Source organism: Paroedura picta, chromosome 4 (assembly GCF_049243985.1).
Source record: "Paroedura picta isolate Pp20150507F chromosome 4, Ppicta_v3.0, whole genome shotgun sequence".
In the NCBI taxonomy this organism is placed as follows: Eukaryota; Metazoa; Chordata; class Lepidosauria; order Squamata; family Gekkonidae; genus Paroedura; species Paroedura picta.
This window is the reverse complement of record NC_135372.1, coordinates 109,819,435-109,834,367: the sequence shown is the minus strand read 5'-3', so window position 1 is coordinate 109,834,367 and position 14,933 is coordinate 109,819,435. Positions and strand designations below refer to the sequence as shown.

General features: G+C 42.8%; 1 protein-coding gene across 7 annotated transcripts in view; it reads right to left on the bottom strand.

The window, feature by feature from the left end:
• The window catches only part of SYCP1 (synaptonemal complex protein 1), a 74,625-nt gene that overhangs the window by 45,775 nt on the left and 13,917 nt on the right, over positions 1-14,933 (bottom strand). For all 7 annotated transcript variants that reach the window (XM_077334986.1, XM_077334983.1, XM_077334987.1 and 4 more), the window contains 9 exons: positions 11,958-12,122; positions 11,668-11,735; positions 8,148-8,221; positions 6,507-6,565; positions 3,651-3,720; positions 2,733-2,806; positions 1,331-1,439; positions 623-717; positions 301-485 (listed from right to left, as the gene is read on the bottom strand). In XM_077334986.1, the coding sequence (XP_077191101.1) occupies positions 301-485; positions 623-717; positions 1,331-1,439; positions 2,733-2,806; positions 3,651-3,720; positions 6,507-6,565; positions 8,148-8,221; positions 11,668-11,735; positions 11,958-12,122 (899 nt within the window). The remainder of the gene's footprint in view (positions 1-300; positions 486-622; positions 718-1,330; positions 1,440-2,732; positions 2,807-3,650; positions 3,721-6,506; positions 6,566-8,147; positions 8,222-11,667; positions 11,736-11,957; positions 12,123-14,933) is intronic.

The following is a 14,933-nucleotide window of genomic DNA, read 5'->3' as shown; positions in this document are numbered from 1 at the left end:
CAAAAAGGTTATCACATATATCGGGTGGATTGTGGGTGGTGCATGCTCCCATTTAACATACTTCAAGGGTCAATCTACTGCAAATATGGCCATAACCTGAAGCAATCTAAGTATATTTCAGGCTGAGTTAATTTCCTCCTTCTTGTTTGTTTGCATGCTCCCATTGCTCATGGATGCAGTGTCAAAACATGTGGTCAGTGCCTGGATAGGAAACCACGTGGAACACAATGTATATCTCTCTGAGCTCGGTGAAGGAAGAAAACCAGGATATAAGTACAAAAACATGTAAGAGTAACATACCTATTTTCTTCTTTCTCCAGTAGTTCCTTCAAATTAGAAACAGTAGCTTGGAATTCATCAGTAATTGAGGCATACATCTCTCTGGTTTCCTTAAGTTCTTCTATTGTCCTTTCTTTTTGTTCAGTTAGTTGAATTATTGTTGCCACTGCTGTTTGCAACTCAGTGTCTAAACCTTTACAAGCACTCTGAGAAAATAAATGGTAATATCAGATTTATTGAGTATGGGATTAGTAATTATATATAAGGATTATACTGAATTACTGATGATGGTTTGTATATTATTTTAATATCTTATTGTACATACACTATTGTAAGAGCATACCTCTGCTTTTTGCAAGGAACTTTTTGTTTCTTCTGCTTCTGTCAACAAGCCTTGCTCTTTGGTTTTTGCCTCCTTAAGCATTTCCCATTGTTGTGCTAAATTATGTATCAAAGATTAAAATCAGACATTTCTGAAAAGCATGGGAATAAAAGACATTGCATACTGCTGACTAAATAACATCAATAATCATTTCAGTAAACAACCTGCCTTATCACTGTAGGCTGTGCTCAAGCCAGCTCTCACTAACTTTAGCCCAAACTGTAGGCCACATATAAGCAGAACTGTCCCATTTAATATTTCTGGTAAGGTCAGGAGGAGCATGTCTCATGGTTTAAGTGCCACTCAGCGCTTAAAACCCACTCAGGGCAGCTGTCCCACTCCTGATTGCTTCCTCCTCCAGCCAACTTGCCTGTCTGTCCAGCAGCCAGCCAATCGCCTTCCATCCCCCACCCCTGACCACCCCTCCTCCTTCCACTTCCCTCTGAGGCTTGGAGGCTGCAGATCCCTGCTGTGTGAGAGCTGCCTCTGCTGGTGAGCTCCATAACAGCTGCCTGCAGCCTTTCCAGGTCCTGTGTGGAAGGGGAGGCAGTCCACAGAGTTCTTCCACTCCATCCCCCCCCCCAATCTAGCGCCTGTTGTATTCCTGAATGCAACAGGCTTGGCCACTAGTATTTAATGCAATTTGTAATAGATTTGTTTAAAACTTACTTTTTATTTCTTCTAACTCTGTAATTAGCTTTCTTGAGTCCTGTAACTGAATACTTATGTCTTTCACTTTATTATCTTTTTCATCACTTTGTATGATCAATGCTGACACCTAGTAAAACGAAGTGCGCGTAAAGTATATCTGTAACAAAGTATAGGAAATACTATATGTGCCATTTCAGCTTCACATGTTTTTGTCCCACTAACTTCCATAGGGGTGAATTTCTATCCCAGCGGGGGGGGGGGGGGCAGAATGCTTTAGTTCTATTTTCTGGCTCTAGTACTTTTTTTCTCTTGAGACATTGTCACCTGCATATTAGTGAACAATATCCCCAAATTACAGCCACTTATCATTTACCATTTTCTTTCTGCAATCAAAAAATGTCTAAACCAACACTATAAATCTATTTTGTTTGTGGGTGATTCGTTACCCCAACTACCAAAATGTGTTGAGGTACAAAAATACCATGAATTTGTTTTCAGAAAACAATGATCCAAGGAAGCATACAACATAGTACTTGATCATACCATATCAATTCTAGGATATGTGATACAAATAGTCCCACAAAGGATTTTACTATCACAGACAACACTTTGTTGATTCAATCAATCGTGCAGAATATGGTTGGGAAACATAACTGTATACATGCCCATCTGTGGCCCCTTCCTGCCCCCTCCAGTCCCATCATAAACCATTGAGGGGGGGGGTCAACATGACCATATATGGTCATATCGCCTGATAAATGTTTAACAAATTTTTAAAATGCATTACAATTATTTAACTCTCACCCATTCAGGAAACCCTTCTAGGGCCATCAAAATACCCCAGAATTTCAAAAAACCCTGGTTAGCCATGAGAAAGCCTGGTCCAGAGGAAAGAAATTAGTGTGAAGCTGATGGCATAACACCACAGCCAGATCCATGGACCTGGCAGAACCATCAATTCCATGCCTATTTGCATTTATTGCCTCATTCTGGCTTAATTTCACCAAGGAGTGTTTTTCCTCAGACAGAATCGCTATATACTGGGAGATCTTTTCCCAGAGAAAAAAGTTGATATCTTTCATGATTGCTTGATAATTAGCTATACTGAGGGCTGCTGATCAATAGACCTTACTTCCTAAAGAATTAAGACATCTACCCTCTGTTTCTGATGGTGTGAAATGATGGCTCAGTCTTTGTCTAACAAGAAAAGAAAAACTGTGGTACAACCACATTTAAACTGTAAACAAGAGTACCAAGTACGTGGGTCCAATAGTCACTGATATAACCAAAGAATTGTGCTTAAAATCTTCAGCACTAATAATTAAGCTCTCACTACCATGACCTGGATAGCCCAGGCAGGTCTTATCATCTCAGATCTCAAAAGCTACGAAGGGTTGATATCAGTAGAAATAAAACAAACCTGCTTCTCCATTATATCCATTTCTCTTTTGTATTCATTTTCAAGCTGTGTCATTTTTTCTGCTTCTTCTTTTACTTCATAAAAATGGATATTTTAGTAATAAGTAGTAACCAATGACACTAAAAACATTAACTTTTGGTGAAAGGTCTGAAACAACATACGTTCATATAAATCTTTGCCATGGGAGTTTCATTTCTGACAACTGTTTGTCATGTTTAAGACAAGTGATGTTGCAGTCATCAAATAATGACCATACATTATTTCTTACAGATACATTTCTTACAGATTTCAATTATTCAAGCTATGCTATTGATTATAGGAAAATACAGAACAATTTCAAATATATCCTTTGCTCAGATTATGCAGAAATTACTGTAGTCATGAAACTGTAGCAGAATGCTCTGATGATCAGGACGGTTGTATATATCCACTTAGAAAATAAAGGACTGCCGGGATTAGAGATACAGTTGGATCCAGAACACGGAGGAATGTTAAAGCAAGATTATGACAAAATAGACTCAGACCAGACATACAGGGAAACAGGTAGATAGATTGAACAACGTTACTGGCAAAACAGTATACCTGGGAAATGAGTTGTGCAAAGTATGATAAACAGTCCAGTTCAGGAATGCATAGAAAGTGACTCAGCCTAAAAGTTTCAAACACAAGCTGATCACCAGCCTTATAGGAGCCTTTTCCTAATTTAAAATCTGAAATCTTATTTATTGAAAACATCTCTGTGTGATCTCTTTAACTGTCTGAGGAGGATCACAAGTTATAAAATAAATACAGGAAATCATCCACATCATTTCTTAACTTTGTTGACCATCTTTAGACTTCTTCCACAACATAACAAAGAATTTAACTGTATTTACTATACATTATGCATATACCGGAAAAAATAAATAAGATTCTCACATTTAAAATACATTTCCAATCTGGAGTTTTCTGCTTGTACACGAAGTTCCTCAAAAGCAAGAATCATTCTCTAAAATACAAAAAAAAAGTTTACTAAGTTCCCAAATGCCAATGGACGTACCTAAAATCTACTGCAAATATTTAGAATTAATATTATTTTTAGTATATTTACAGTTATAAGAAAGTACTAATAGCCAGCTTCAAAGTTACGCATGGTATTTTAGATTTTAAAAAGTGAAGAGAAACAGGCCTCTGCTGAACAGAAGTAGCACTAGAAGGAATATATCAACGATTGATAACGCACAGATGTATTAATAACATTTGTAAGTTATATAATACAAAGTGTCAATTATATGAAAAAATGACAAACCCTGAATATAGGGTACTATCAAAAATGTGAAGACATATACAATATCGTGTCAGTTTTGGAACTATCTATTGTCAGATTAAATAACAAGAATATGAGCCATAAATACAATTAACAGAGAATCATAACCAAGAATCATAATCCATGTGTAAGGTCTTCCTTCTGAGTACAATTTCTATACAATAATCTTGTACGTTCACATTCATTAAAAATATAATCAGTACTGAAAGCAGGAAATGTACAGCAATCCGAATCAGGAAGTCTTCATGGTTTACATAACAAAAGCAATAAGATGAACTTTTGTGGAGTTAAAGCTCATATAGTGGGGAAACTGTGCACCTGGAGGCAGACCTTGCAGCTTGAGGGCTATCACTAAAGGCCCAGCTGCGTCCTTCCTTTTTTCCCCAAAATAAATTTCTACATTCCATTTTCTCAATAATTGTCAAGGGATATTCTTATGCAAGGCTAATATCATGCATCTAGATCAGAAACACTGTGTCGGAATAGCACTGAATGAGAAAGGACCCGTTCAAGATCTGTGCAAGATCTGTTATCTTAGTTCAGATTTTACTTGTCAACTTGGAACGGATGAACACTACAGCTGCTGTAACTGTACATGATTGGTTTTGCTCCATGACTGTATTTTATTCTTGTTTTACTCTTCATTCAGAAGAAATGCTGATTTTAGTAACTTCAGCTGATTGCCTATGGGTGGGTAGGAAGGGATGGGCCAGTGTTTGTCTCTTCCTTGTATTCCCATGGAATTGCTGGTCACTACTGTGGGATGGTAGGTGAATTTCCTCCATGGCAGGCTGGATTCTGGAGATTTTTGGTGTTGGGAGATCACTTGGACATGAAATTGGGTGAGCAGGTAGTTGTGAGTTTCTGCATCATGCAGGGGGATGAATTACATGACCCTCACAGTCCCTTTCAACTCTATGCTTCTGTGATTCCTATTATGCCAATTAATGCTCTATATTTGTATTTGTAATAAGTGTCAAGGCTTCATATAGTGAGAGGTGTCAGTTGGGGTGGAAACAAGAGAAGTCCAGGTTTTGACTAGGACCCCTTGGAGGGCTTGTATCCAACCTGTCCTCTGGCATCTGCACTGGTTGCCAATTATATTGCTGGTCAAGTTTAAGGTGCTGGTTTAAACCTTCAAGGCCATACACAGCCTGGGCCCTGCATACCTATGGGGCTGCCTCTCTGAATATGTCGCCAGAAGAGCCTTGTGCTCAGCCAACACAAACAGGCTAGTGGTCCCTAGCCCCTTAGAAATTTGGCTGGCCTAGATGAAAGTCCAGGCCTTGTCAGCCTTGGTTCCTGCCTGGTGGAATGAGTTCCCAGAGAACATCAGAGTCTTATCAGAGTTCAGTGAGTTCTGCAGGGTCCACCAGGCCTACAGTCAAGGTCAGTAAAAACACCAACATCTAATTGGCCTCCCTCCAATATTGCACCACCACCCTGGGTTGTGGTCTTTACACCCAAGGGCAGAATTTCTTAGAATTGAATTTAGAATTGTTAAACTGTGTTTGTAATTGTATATTGTATATGTTGCTCACCACCCTGAGTCTGCTCAAGCAGAGAAAGTGGTTTATAAAGAAAGAAATAAAAAGAAAGCCAAAGGACAGCAAAATTCATTTTCATGTTATGCTGCTGTTAGCTGGCTGAAAGTACATAACACTATTGCAAAATGAGAGTCCAGTGGCACCTTTAGCAACAACAAAGTTTTAATCAAGGTATAAGTTTCCATGCACACTTCCTGGGATACATTATCTAAATTTGTTCCGCTGTTTCAGACCAATACAGCTACACAGCACTTGAAACTATTGCAAAATATTTTTGGCTTTATTGATGATAATGCCAGAAAAAAAACAAGATAAGGTAGATAAAAGAAAACTATCTTTAACAGTGCTGTTCAAATAACAGCCTAAGATCTGGGTGGGCAGAGACTGGGCATGTCCCGATCAGACCCTGCCTCAGACAGGCCACACCCAGTCTCTGTCCACCCAGCCCAGCCAGGGGCAATCTGGCTGCATCTGGCGCTGACAGCACCACAGCTAAGTGCGGGGGGATGAGGAGAGGAAGGCTTTGTTCTCCCCTTCCCCCCCCCCCCCGGCCTTGCCTGTCACTTTAAAATGGCGCTATTTCAGGAGCTTTGGGAGGCTGCAGGGGAAGAGGGAGGCCACGGGGGAGGAGGGAGGCCTCTCTCCTCCCACCCCGGCCTTCCCTGTAACTTTGGACCCTTGGGAGGTGGGGGTAGCAAGTAGCCAGGAGGCCTCTCCATGCCTCCACAGCCGTACCTCCCCCCCCAACTTCCTCCCACTAGCACCCACTGCATTTTGTTAAACAACGGGCTTTATGTCTAGTTGTTTATAATCCCGATGAGATTGTTCATTTGCTTATATTATTTGCCTTTAAATGTTTCAAGAATTTCACTGTATCCAACGATATTCAGTTATGTTATGTTATTCTGTTGCCTTTATTACCTCAGTGTTATTGTTAAGTTCCACATACATTTGTCTGGTTTCTTCTCGTTCATGTTCATCTAAAACATAGCAGACAAAATTATTCTTTTAATACGTAAAGAATTGTGAGGAAAAATACTAATATCAGAAATGAAGATGGCTCATTATTGCAATATAATTAATCAAACCTTTAAAATATTTAAAAACAACTAAAGTGTTTGGAGTCTTTCTTGACTAAGGAGTTAACAGAACTTAGAAAATTATATATGGTATAAGAGGGGGATCAGTGATCCCTTCACCTTCACTTCCTCTCTTGAACTCATACCCTACTATTGATGCTTTTTTGTTTGCTCTCTGCTCTCCCTTTGATGGTGCTTTCTCAGTTACCAGACGTTTGGGACAGAACACAAGACACAGAGTGAAAACTATATGCTGCTACTATGGGTCAGATGGTGGAATTGGGTAGCAGGGAAGACACCTCAGGCCCAGACACAGCTAGGTGCATCAAGAAGTTTGCAGATGGGGAGAGGGAGGAGGGCAGCAACACAGCCAAAGCAGAGAGACTTTTTCCTCTCAAATCCTCATTGTCATTTCACTCTTGAAGCTATGGTATCTCTCTCTCTCCCACATCCCTGTTACTAGCACAGATGGTTCCCGCCCCTCTTCCCTCCACTCACCCCAACCTTTTCTGCCTTGCCAGCATGGTCTCTCACTCTGTGTCTTCTTTCTTGTCCTGCTACAGCCTTTAATGCAAATATGGAGGGGGAGGAGGTTTGCTAGGTCTGCTGAAAAATACCCCTTCTCTTTAAATGATCCCATTTTGTAGATCTAATGATCAGTATCTAGGATCATGTTGAGAATTAGATATAACAAGTGAGAACCTGTGAGACTCATGGGAGGAATCCCATCTCCCCCTCAATACTTTCTCACAGGGCCTAGTGTGGCCCAGGGGAACCCTGCAGTTGTCACAATTTGGGGATCTCCTTCAGCCACTGCTAGGGGAGGTGCATTTTTATTGCCTTCTATAATGCAACAACTCAGAGGCATCCAATAAAACTATGGGATGCAATATGCTGACTATTATAGTAAGCTGAGGATCTATTATCCATCATTTATGGGTATTCAGTAACCTACTATTCTGCAGGGTCTTTCTAGGCATGGTGCCCTTCCTACATCTTCCAGAATAGCCTATACATTGGTTAAAGGGGTTGAAGGCACTAAGTGTATATATGAGATGGCAGCTGAGAGCTACCAAGGCCCCCTGGCAAAAGAGTTCCTCAGCCACCCTCCTTTTTAACAAGAAGAAGAGAGGAGGAAGAGGAAGAAGGAGGAATTCACCAATCACTAATAAACCAGAGGAGAGAGCCTTCTTATGAATTCATAATTGCTCACTGTAAACCTTTGCTTTGAAAAACATAGCAAATGCTGCAGAAAAGCAAAATGAGGCAGGTAGACTGCTTAGCTTCTCAGTCCAACAGACCAACCTGACCCTTGAGGATTTTGTATCGTAATTCCCAATCTGCAAAGTCCTGCATGGGGGGGGGGGGAGCTGACAAACCATTACATGAGGAGCTCCTTTTTTAAATCTACTTAGTATTTGAACAGTGCTTTTAAAAGCATAAAAGTGCACTGAAAAATGCAAAGTACTTAAGTGATATTTACATTTGTTAGACTTCTCCAGTGACTGTGCACAAGTTTCTTTAAGCAAGTTACACCAACGTCTTGTAGCATTGCTTCTGGGGAAGGAAAAAAGTTATATTCATAATCATATTTCTAGAGCAGTGCTATGTATTTATAAAATAAGTAATCAAAATTGAAAACTCTACAAAAGTACTTAAACTAACTGAACTCTATGAAAACTAAAGGTTCAAAGTTTAGAATCATGTCCCTCCAGGTCTGACAACACTGAAAGGCAAAGACGTTATGAAGTACCTTACTGTGACTTTCTGTCCTATCGGAATAGAATAGCTCAATACAATGAACAACAAGTCTGTTCATGGAAACTCATGGAGCTTTTGAAAACTGATTCATTCAGAACTCTGTAGAAGGTATTACAAATATTTCTACAATATTTGTTCTAAATTATTGCAATGGATTAAGTTGATTTCAGCTGTCAACATGGTTGTTCTGAATATCTCCCCCTCTCTCCAAGACTGTAAAAGAAACAATGCGGAAGGATCTCAACTAATATAAGGCTGACCAGAAAAACTGTTCTGCACAAATAACAGAAGCAAACTCCTTGAATCTGCAGAATCTCATAGATGATAATTTTGGGGGATGTGAATAAGCTATCTTATTTAATATTTATTAAATATATGCATCATATATTCAAGGCAGTAAATGACCTGACAGCGAGGTTCCGGGGGTTGTGACCACATCAGCATCCCCAACAACATCAGTACCACCCCCACTAGACAAAGGTGCAATGGCATGGCCATAATAGATATGGGGGAACCAATCAACCACAGGATGGCAGCCATGGGGACCCAGCCCCAGGTACACATGTACAATGGGAAAAGACAGGGCCCTGTACCATGCTCACAACACAAACACCCCCTGCCCCTAAATGCATAGGTTCTGGTGACACAAAATGCACACAACAGAACTAAAAAGGGGGGAAAGGGAGCCCCACCATTCAGCACACTGGGAGTAATCTCAAGCAGGTCCCCAGAAGTACACTCCATGTAAAGCAGTAGGGAAAGCAGAACCCAGAAAGTAAAAAAGATATGGGTCTGTCCATGGGTGCCTAGAGGTCGCCAATAAAGGTATTCCCCTGGCACCGTGTCCATAGTGCTTCTTCTTGCACTGGTGACTGGGGATACCCACTGTTCCCTCACCTACATATTCTCTATGCCAAGAATGATGTGCACCTGTCACCTGTCCATGTCCCCATAAACAACTATTAGCTTTTCAAAGTACATAGTAGCCACCTTCTAAGCCACCACAAGGCCATCCAAGCACTAGTGGACTCCTTGCACCAGGTTGCCAACAGCTATCTTGATGGTGGTCCGTATGGATGAGAGGGTAGGAAGGATGTACTGTGCTGAGTGCAGCTTTAAATCTAGAGCCCCACTAGGAGCTGCACTGACACACCATCCACAAGTGGGACAAGGCGCACTGTAACTCTCACAGCTATCCCACTCCCATCCAAACATCCTAGCCCTCTGGAAGGAGCTCAGCCCAGAACTGCAGAGCCACATGCCGCTCCCAAAATTATCTCCATTCTGTAGAAAGTGCTGCTATCATTTTGCCTCACCACAGGCTCATTCCAGTCAGATGTGACCAAGGTACTCGCCAAATTTCCTGCAGGAGCATATGCAGTTCCCTGTACCCATATAGTGCTCATCCCTGCCCCTCAAGGTACTTATGGCAAAAAACCTGGCAGTGGCCAGGGACTTCATGGTCCTGCAGCCTCCAACGTAGTGCAGGTCTAGAATCATAGAATCATAGAGTTGGAAGGGACTTAATGGGTCATCTAGTCCAACCCCCTGCACTATGCAGGACACTCACATCCCAGTCGCTCATCTACTGTAACCTGCCACCCCTTTGCCTTCACAGAATCAGCCTCTCCGTCAGATGGCTATCTAGACTCTGTTTAAAAATTTCCAAAGATGGAGATCCCACCACCTCCCGAGGAAGCCTGTTCCACTGAGAAACTGCTGTCAGGAATTTCTTCCGGATGTTTAGATGGAATTTCTTTTTAATTAATTTCATCCCATTCATTCTGGTCTGTCCCTCTGTGGCATGAGAGATCCCCTCTGAGTCGTCTACTCTCTAGGCTAAACAAACCAAGCTCCCCCAACCTTTCTTCATATGTCTTGATCTCCAAACCCCTCACCATCTTTGTTGCCCTCCTCTGGACATGTTCCAGCTTGTCAACATCCCTCTTCAACTGAGGTGCCCAAAACTGAACACAGTACTCCAAGTGAGGCCGAACCAGAGCAGAGTAAAGCGGTACCACCACCTCCTGTGATTTGGACATGATACTCCATTCGATACAGCCCAAAATCCCATTTGCCTTTTTAGCCACTGAGTCACACTACTGTCTACTACAATTTACACTGCTTTTATAGCCTGAATATAAAGGCCGCCAGTGCTTCACAAATCTCATGGCCAAATTCCCAGACAGTATGCATGTCTTTCAACAGCACCTTGATATCTGTATCCTGTGCCACTGGCCCATGGTGCTATGCTGAAGGGATGCTATGCTGAGGACAGGTGCCCAGGGCACCAATGCCACATGACTTGTATAGCCTCCTGCCCCACATAACCCCTCCCACTAGCACCTTATAACAACAACAGATCAGACAGGGAAAATGTCCACCTCTACTGCTCCACAGATGCCTAGAACCCCCCAAAGCAGCTGTTCTCAGACAGTGAGGAGTGCCAATGTGCTCCAAACAGGGGTTATATTGTTTGCATGATGTTGCCCATTGGCAGGAGGGGTAAGAATTTGGCAGAGGCCAATGGATGCTGTGGTCCTCAGGGCATTGGTGACAAGGGGCATGGCAATTTTTGTCTAGGGCTATCCCATGGGTTTTTCAGAGATCATTATCTGCTGAATATATGCCAGCATAGTAGCATATTGCCGCCCTAAGAGCTTTCCCTCATAGAACTGCAGTTAGTACAAATGACAGTAGAACTGAATTTAAAAAAATTCCATAACATTTTGAGTCCATGTGATCCAAAACATAAAGAGTCATCTTCAAAAATATAGATTAAACATGTTGAACACAGACTAATTACAGGTATAATCCTGTGCATACTTACACATGCACAAATCTCATAGAATCATAGAGTTGGAAGGGGCCATACAGGCCATCTAGTCCAACCCCCTGCTCAACCCAGGATCAGCCCAAAGCATCCTAAAGCATCCAAGAAAAGTGTGTATCCAACCTTTGCTTGAAGACTGCCAGTGAGGGGGAGCTCACCACCTCCTTAGGCAGCCTATTCCACTGCTGAACTACTATGACTGTGAAATTTTTTTCCTGATAATCTCAAACTCTATGAAACCTACTTCTGATTAAACAAATAATTACAGATAAGGTTGTATTGACTAACTAATTCCTCATCTGTGAAAAATGATAGTGAGCTATCTTGCAGGGCTCTTCAGAGGATATAAGAATACATTTTAATTATGAAAATATATAAGCTAAACATTTATTCTATAAACATTACTTACTCTTTAAGAAGAACTTTATTCTCATACATTTCATCTTCCAGTTTCAAGCTTAGTCTTTCATTTTCAAACTAAATTTATAAAATATACAGATACAAAAGATATGAACAAATTTCAAATGTTAAAATGTTGTCAGTTTCTCAACACATACATTATACAAACGTCACTAATCTGATCATTGTATTTTCAAACTGGTATCCACAGGAATTAATAATTTTTGAAATAAAATGTAGATATTTATAAGTTTTTCTTATTTTGAACATAGATATTTCAAACTGTTGTAGAATACTTGCCTGCAATTCTTGAATAGCTTTACGTAGTGCTTCTATAATCTTTCTATCTTCCTGCAATTTCCTTTCCTTTTCTTTTACTTCATATTCTATTCTGACTTTCCATCTCTTGATCTTTTCAGCTTCTTTGTAAAGCTTTGAATAAAGCTCAGTCATTGTTTCCATATTCTACAAAGGCAAGTTGCACTAATTTACTCAAATATTAATTAAAATGTTTTAAAATCAGGTCATTTTTATCTAAATATCTACATCTGTATCTGCTATTAAAAGTTCACCTTTGTAGCCTTAAAAAGTATAGGAATTGGCAGTTTTATTTTGCATCTTTATGACCCATTATGTGTGGCAGCAGCCACATTGGGCTGCTGCTGGGCATTGCACCAGGGCAACATGCCCCAGTGCTTTCCACATGTGCATGGGAGAGGGAATCCTCCAACATACGTTGCACGCATGGGCAAAACGCCGGGTTGGAAAGCCCAATATGCCGTCCGGAGGCAGCAGCAGGGGGGGGGGAGAGGAGGGCATGGGGATCAGTATGCTGCTCTCTCACCAAAGTGGGGGTGGGGGGACTAACTGGCCAGGTCCGCAGCTCCACAGAGCTGACAGAGGCGTGCAGTGTCCCTGCAGGGACACCGTAGGTCTGCTGATTATGCACAGCACTGGCCCAACCTAGCCCCCTCAGCATATCAGGGAACGCGGAAGATTCCACATTCCCTTGTTACGGGCTTTCCGGGGCACTGTGCCAGGCTAGGGCACAGTTGGGGCTGCCCTGCTGCTGCCACCCCAGCTTACCTGTCCCATGCATAATTGGCCTATAAAAGGTTAATTTTAGGAAATCCAAAGTTTATATATTTACCTCTTCCTTAAACTGAGTTTATTTATTATATTTATGTAACGTTTTGATCTATGATAACAATGAGAAATCTGAATAACAGTGGCAACACTTATGAATAATAGTAATAATAAGAGTAAGTTCTTATATGCCACTATTCTCTACCAGGAGGAGTCTCAAAACGGCTTATATTCGCCTTCCCTTTCCTATCCCCACAATAGACACTTTGTGAGGTAGGTGACACTGAGAGAGTCCTGATATTACTGCTCGGTCATAACAGTTTTATTAGTGCTGTGGCAAGCCCAAGGTTACCCGGCTAGCTGCATGTGGGGGAGTGGGGAATCAAACCCAGCTCCTAACCACTCCACCAAGCTGGCTCTCAGAAGATTGTGACCCTAAGTGGCAGAAATCAGGGAGCATCTCCATGCTTTAAGTAGCTAACTATTCGTCATTACGCTGAAGTTCTAGCAAATAAATCTTGCCTACCATTTTTTAAAAACTAAAAATTGCTTTCAGAGGTTGGATGCCATAACTAATCCCTCTCCATCCCAAAAGTGTTTTGTCCTATTCTCCCAAATTATGACATCATGTTTGGTCCTTCAAAAGGACCAAAAAACCTCAAAGGAACGGAACTGAAACAAGGAACAACTGAAACTTTAAAAGAACATAACGAGACCTCAAACCCCACAAACAAAAGCCGAAAACAAACAAAAAGAACATCAAAAGACAAAAAGACGAACACGGTAAGGAACTCAACTAGAAATTAACCAGAAAATTGGAGGGAAGCGACAGCGACTCTGAGCCCGACTGGGGGAGCGTAGAGCCCACAGAGGCGACCGAAGGAGTCGACCACCTGGTGCAGCCTACCAACATCAAGAAAAGGAGGCTGCTGTTGCAAGAGTCCCTCTGCAGCCCCCCAAGACAGAGCCAGACAGCAACCGTCACTACCTGGACCTGCGTGCACCATCCGAACAGAGCCGTACAACTGGCCAGCGCTGCGGGACCACCGCCGACCAATCCCACGATGACGGGCCCACGACAGCTGAACCGCACCGCGCCGGACCGGTCGGCCGCGACCGCTGCACCCACTGAGCCGACTCCTGCCTGGGCCACCCCACCGCCGCTGCGCTGAGCCCACCACCCATGCTCCGACCGCACCACCATTGCGCTGACCACCGCTGCGCCGAGCCCACCACCCGTGCGCTGTTCGATCCACCACCCCAACGCTGAACCGCCGCCCACGGCCCCGGCCGCCATCCACCCGCGCGTCCAGCCGCGGCCGAAAAAAACTGGCCTTCGTCTACAGCCTCCCCACCTTCGCAGAACCTTGCTGCAGCCCGCCGGGAGCACAGCGCCGTTGGGCCCCGCTGCAGCCGGCCGGTGTATTGAAGTAAGGAGAGGGGAAAGGGAAAGAAGAAAAGGAACACCCGCATAGCCAGAACAAAGAAGGAAAGAGAGGTGCCGAACCTTGGGAGGGCGGGGGGGGGTCATGAAGTGGAAAGAGAAAGACTCAAACGGACAACAACTTAATTAATTCAACTGATTAACTATTTAATTATAAATGATTTAAATTGATTTGTGCCCAGAGGGGGGGGGGAGACTGCCCACGAACGACTGGGGGTCTTGGGAGGGAATAGCGTCTCGATTACATGGGGAAGGGAGAGGGATACAGACGGACGCTACTCACACCAGAGGGGGGAAGGGATACCAAACAAACGTCGAGAAAATTGAGCGAGAATAATTGAGCGGGAAGCAAATTAGGTGGCGGAGGGAGAGGATCTTAAACGGCGAAAACCCCACCCAAGAAGGGGGAAGGGGCATTAAACAATCTGTCAGAAATTGAGCGGGAACAAATAGGGCAGGAAGATAATCAAGCGGGAAAAAAGGGAAAAAAACTGCAAACAGAAAACGGAGGGAGGGAAGGAAGGGGAGAGGACAGAGAGAGCGAAAAAGAAGACACCGGCCAAACTACCAGCAACGGCAAAGAATTAGATGGGAACATTGTGTTATACACAGGAAAGAGGGGAGGGGGGGAAGAAAAGGAAAAAGGGGGGAGAGGGGAGGGGAAGAAGCGGAAAGGAAGGGAAGAGGGGAAAGAAGGACCAAAAAAGAGGGGAGGGGGGAAAGAAGGCGAAAACGAGGAGAGAGGG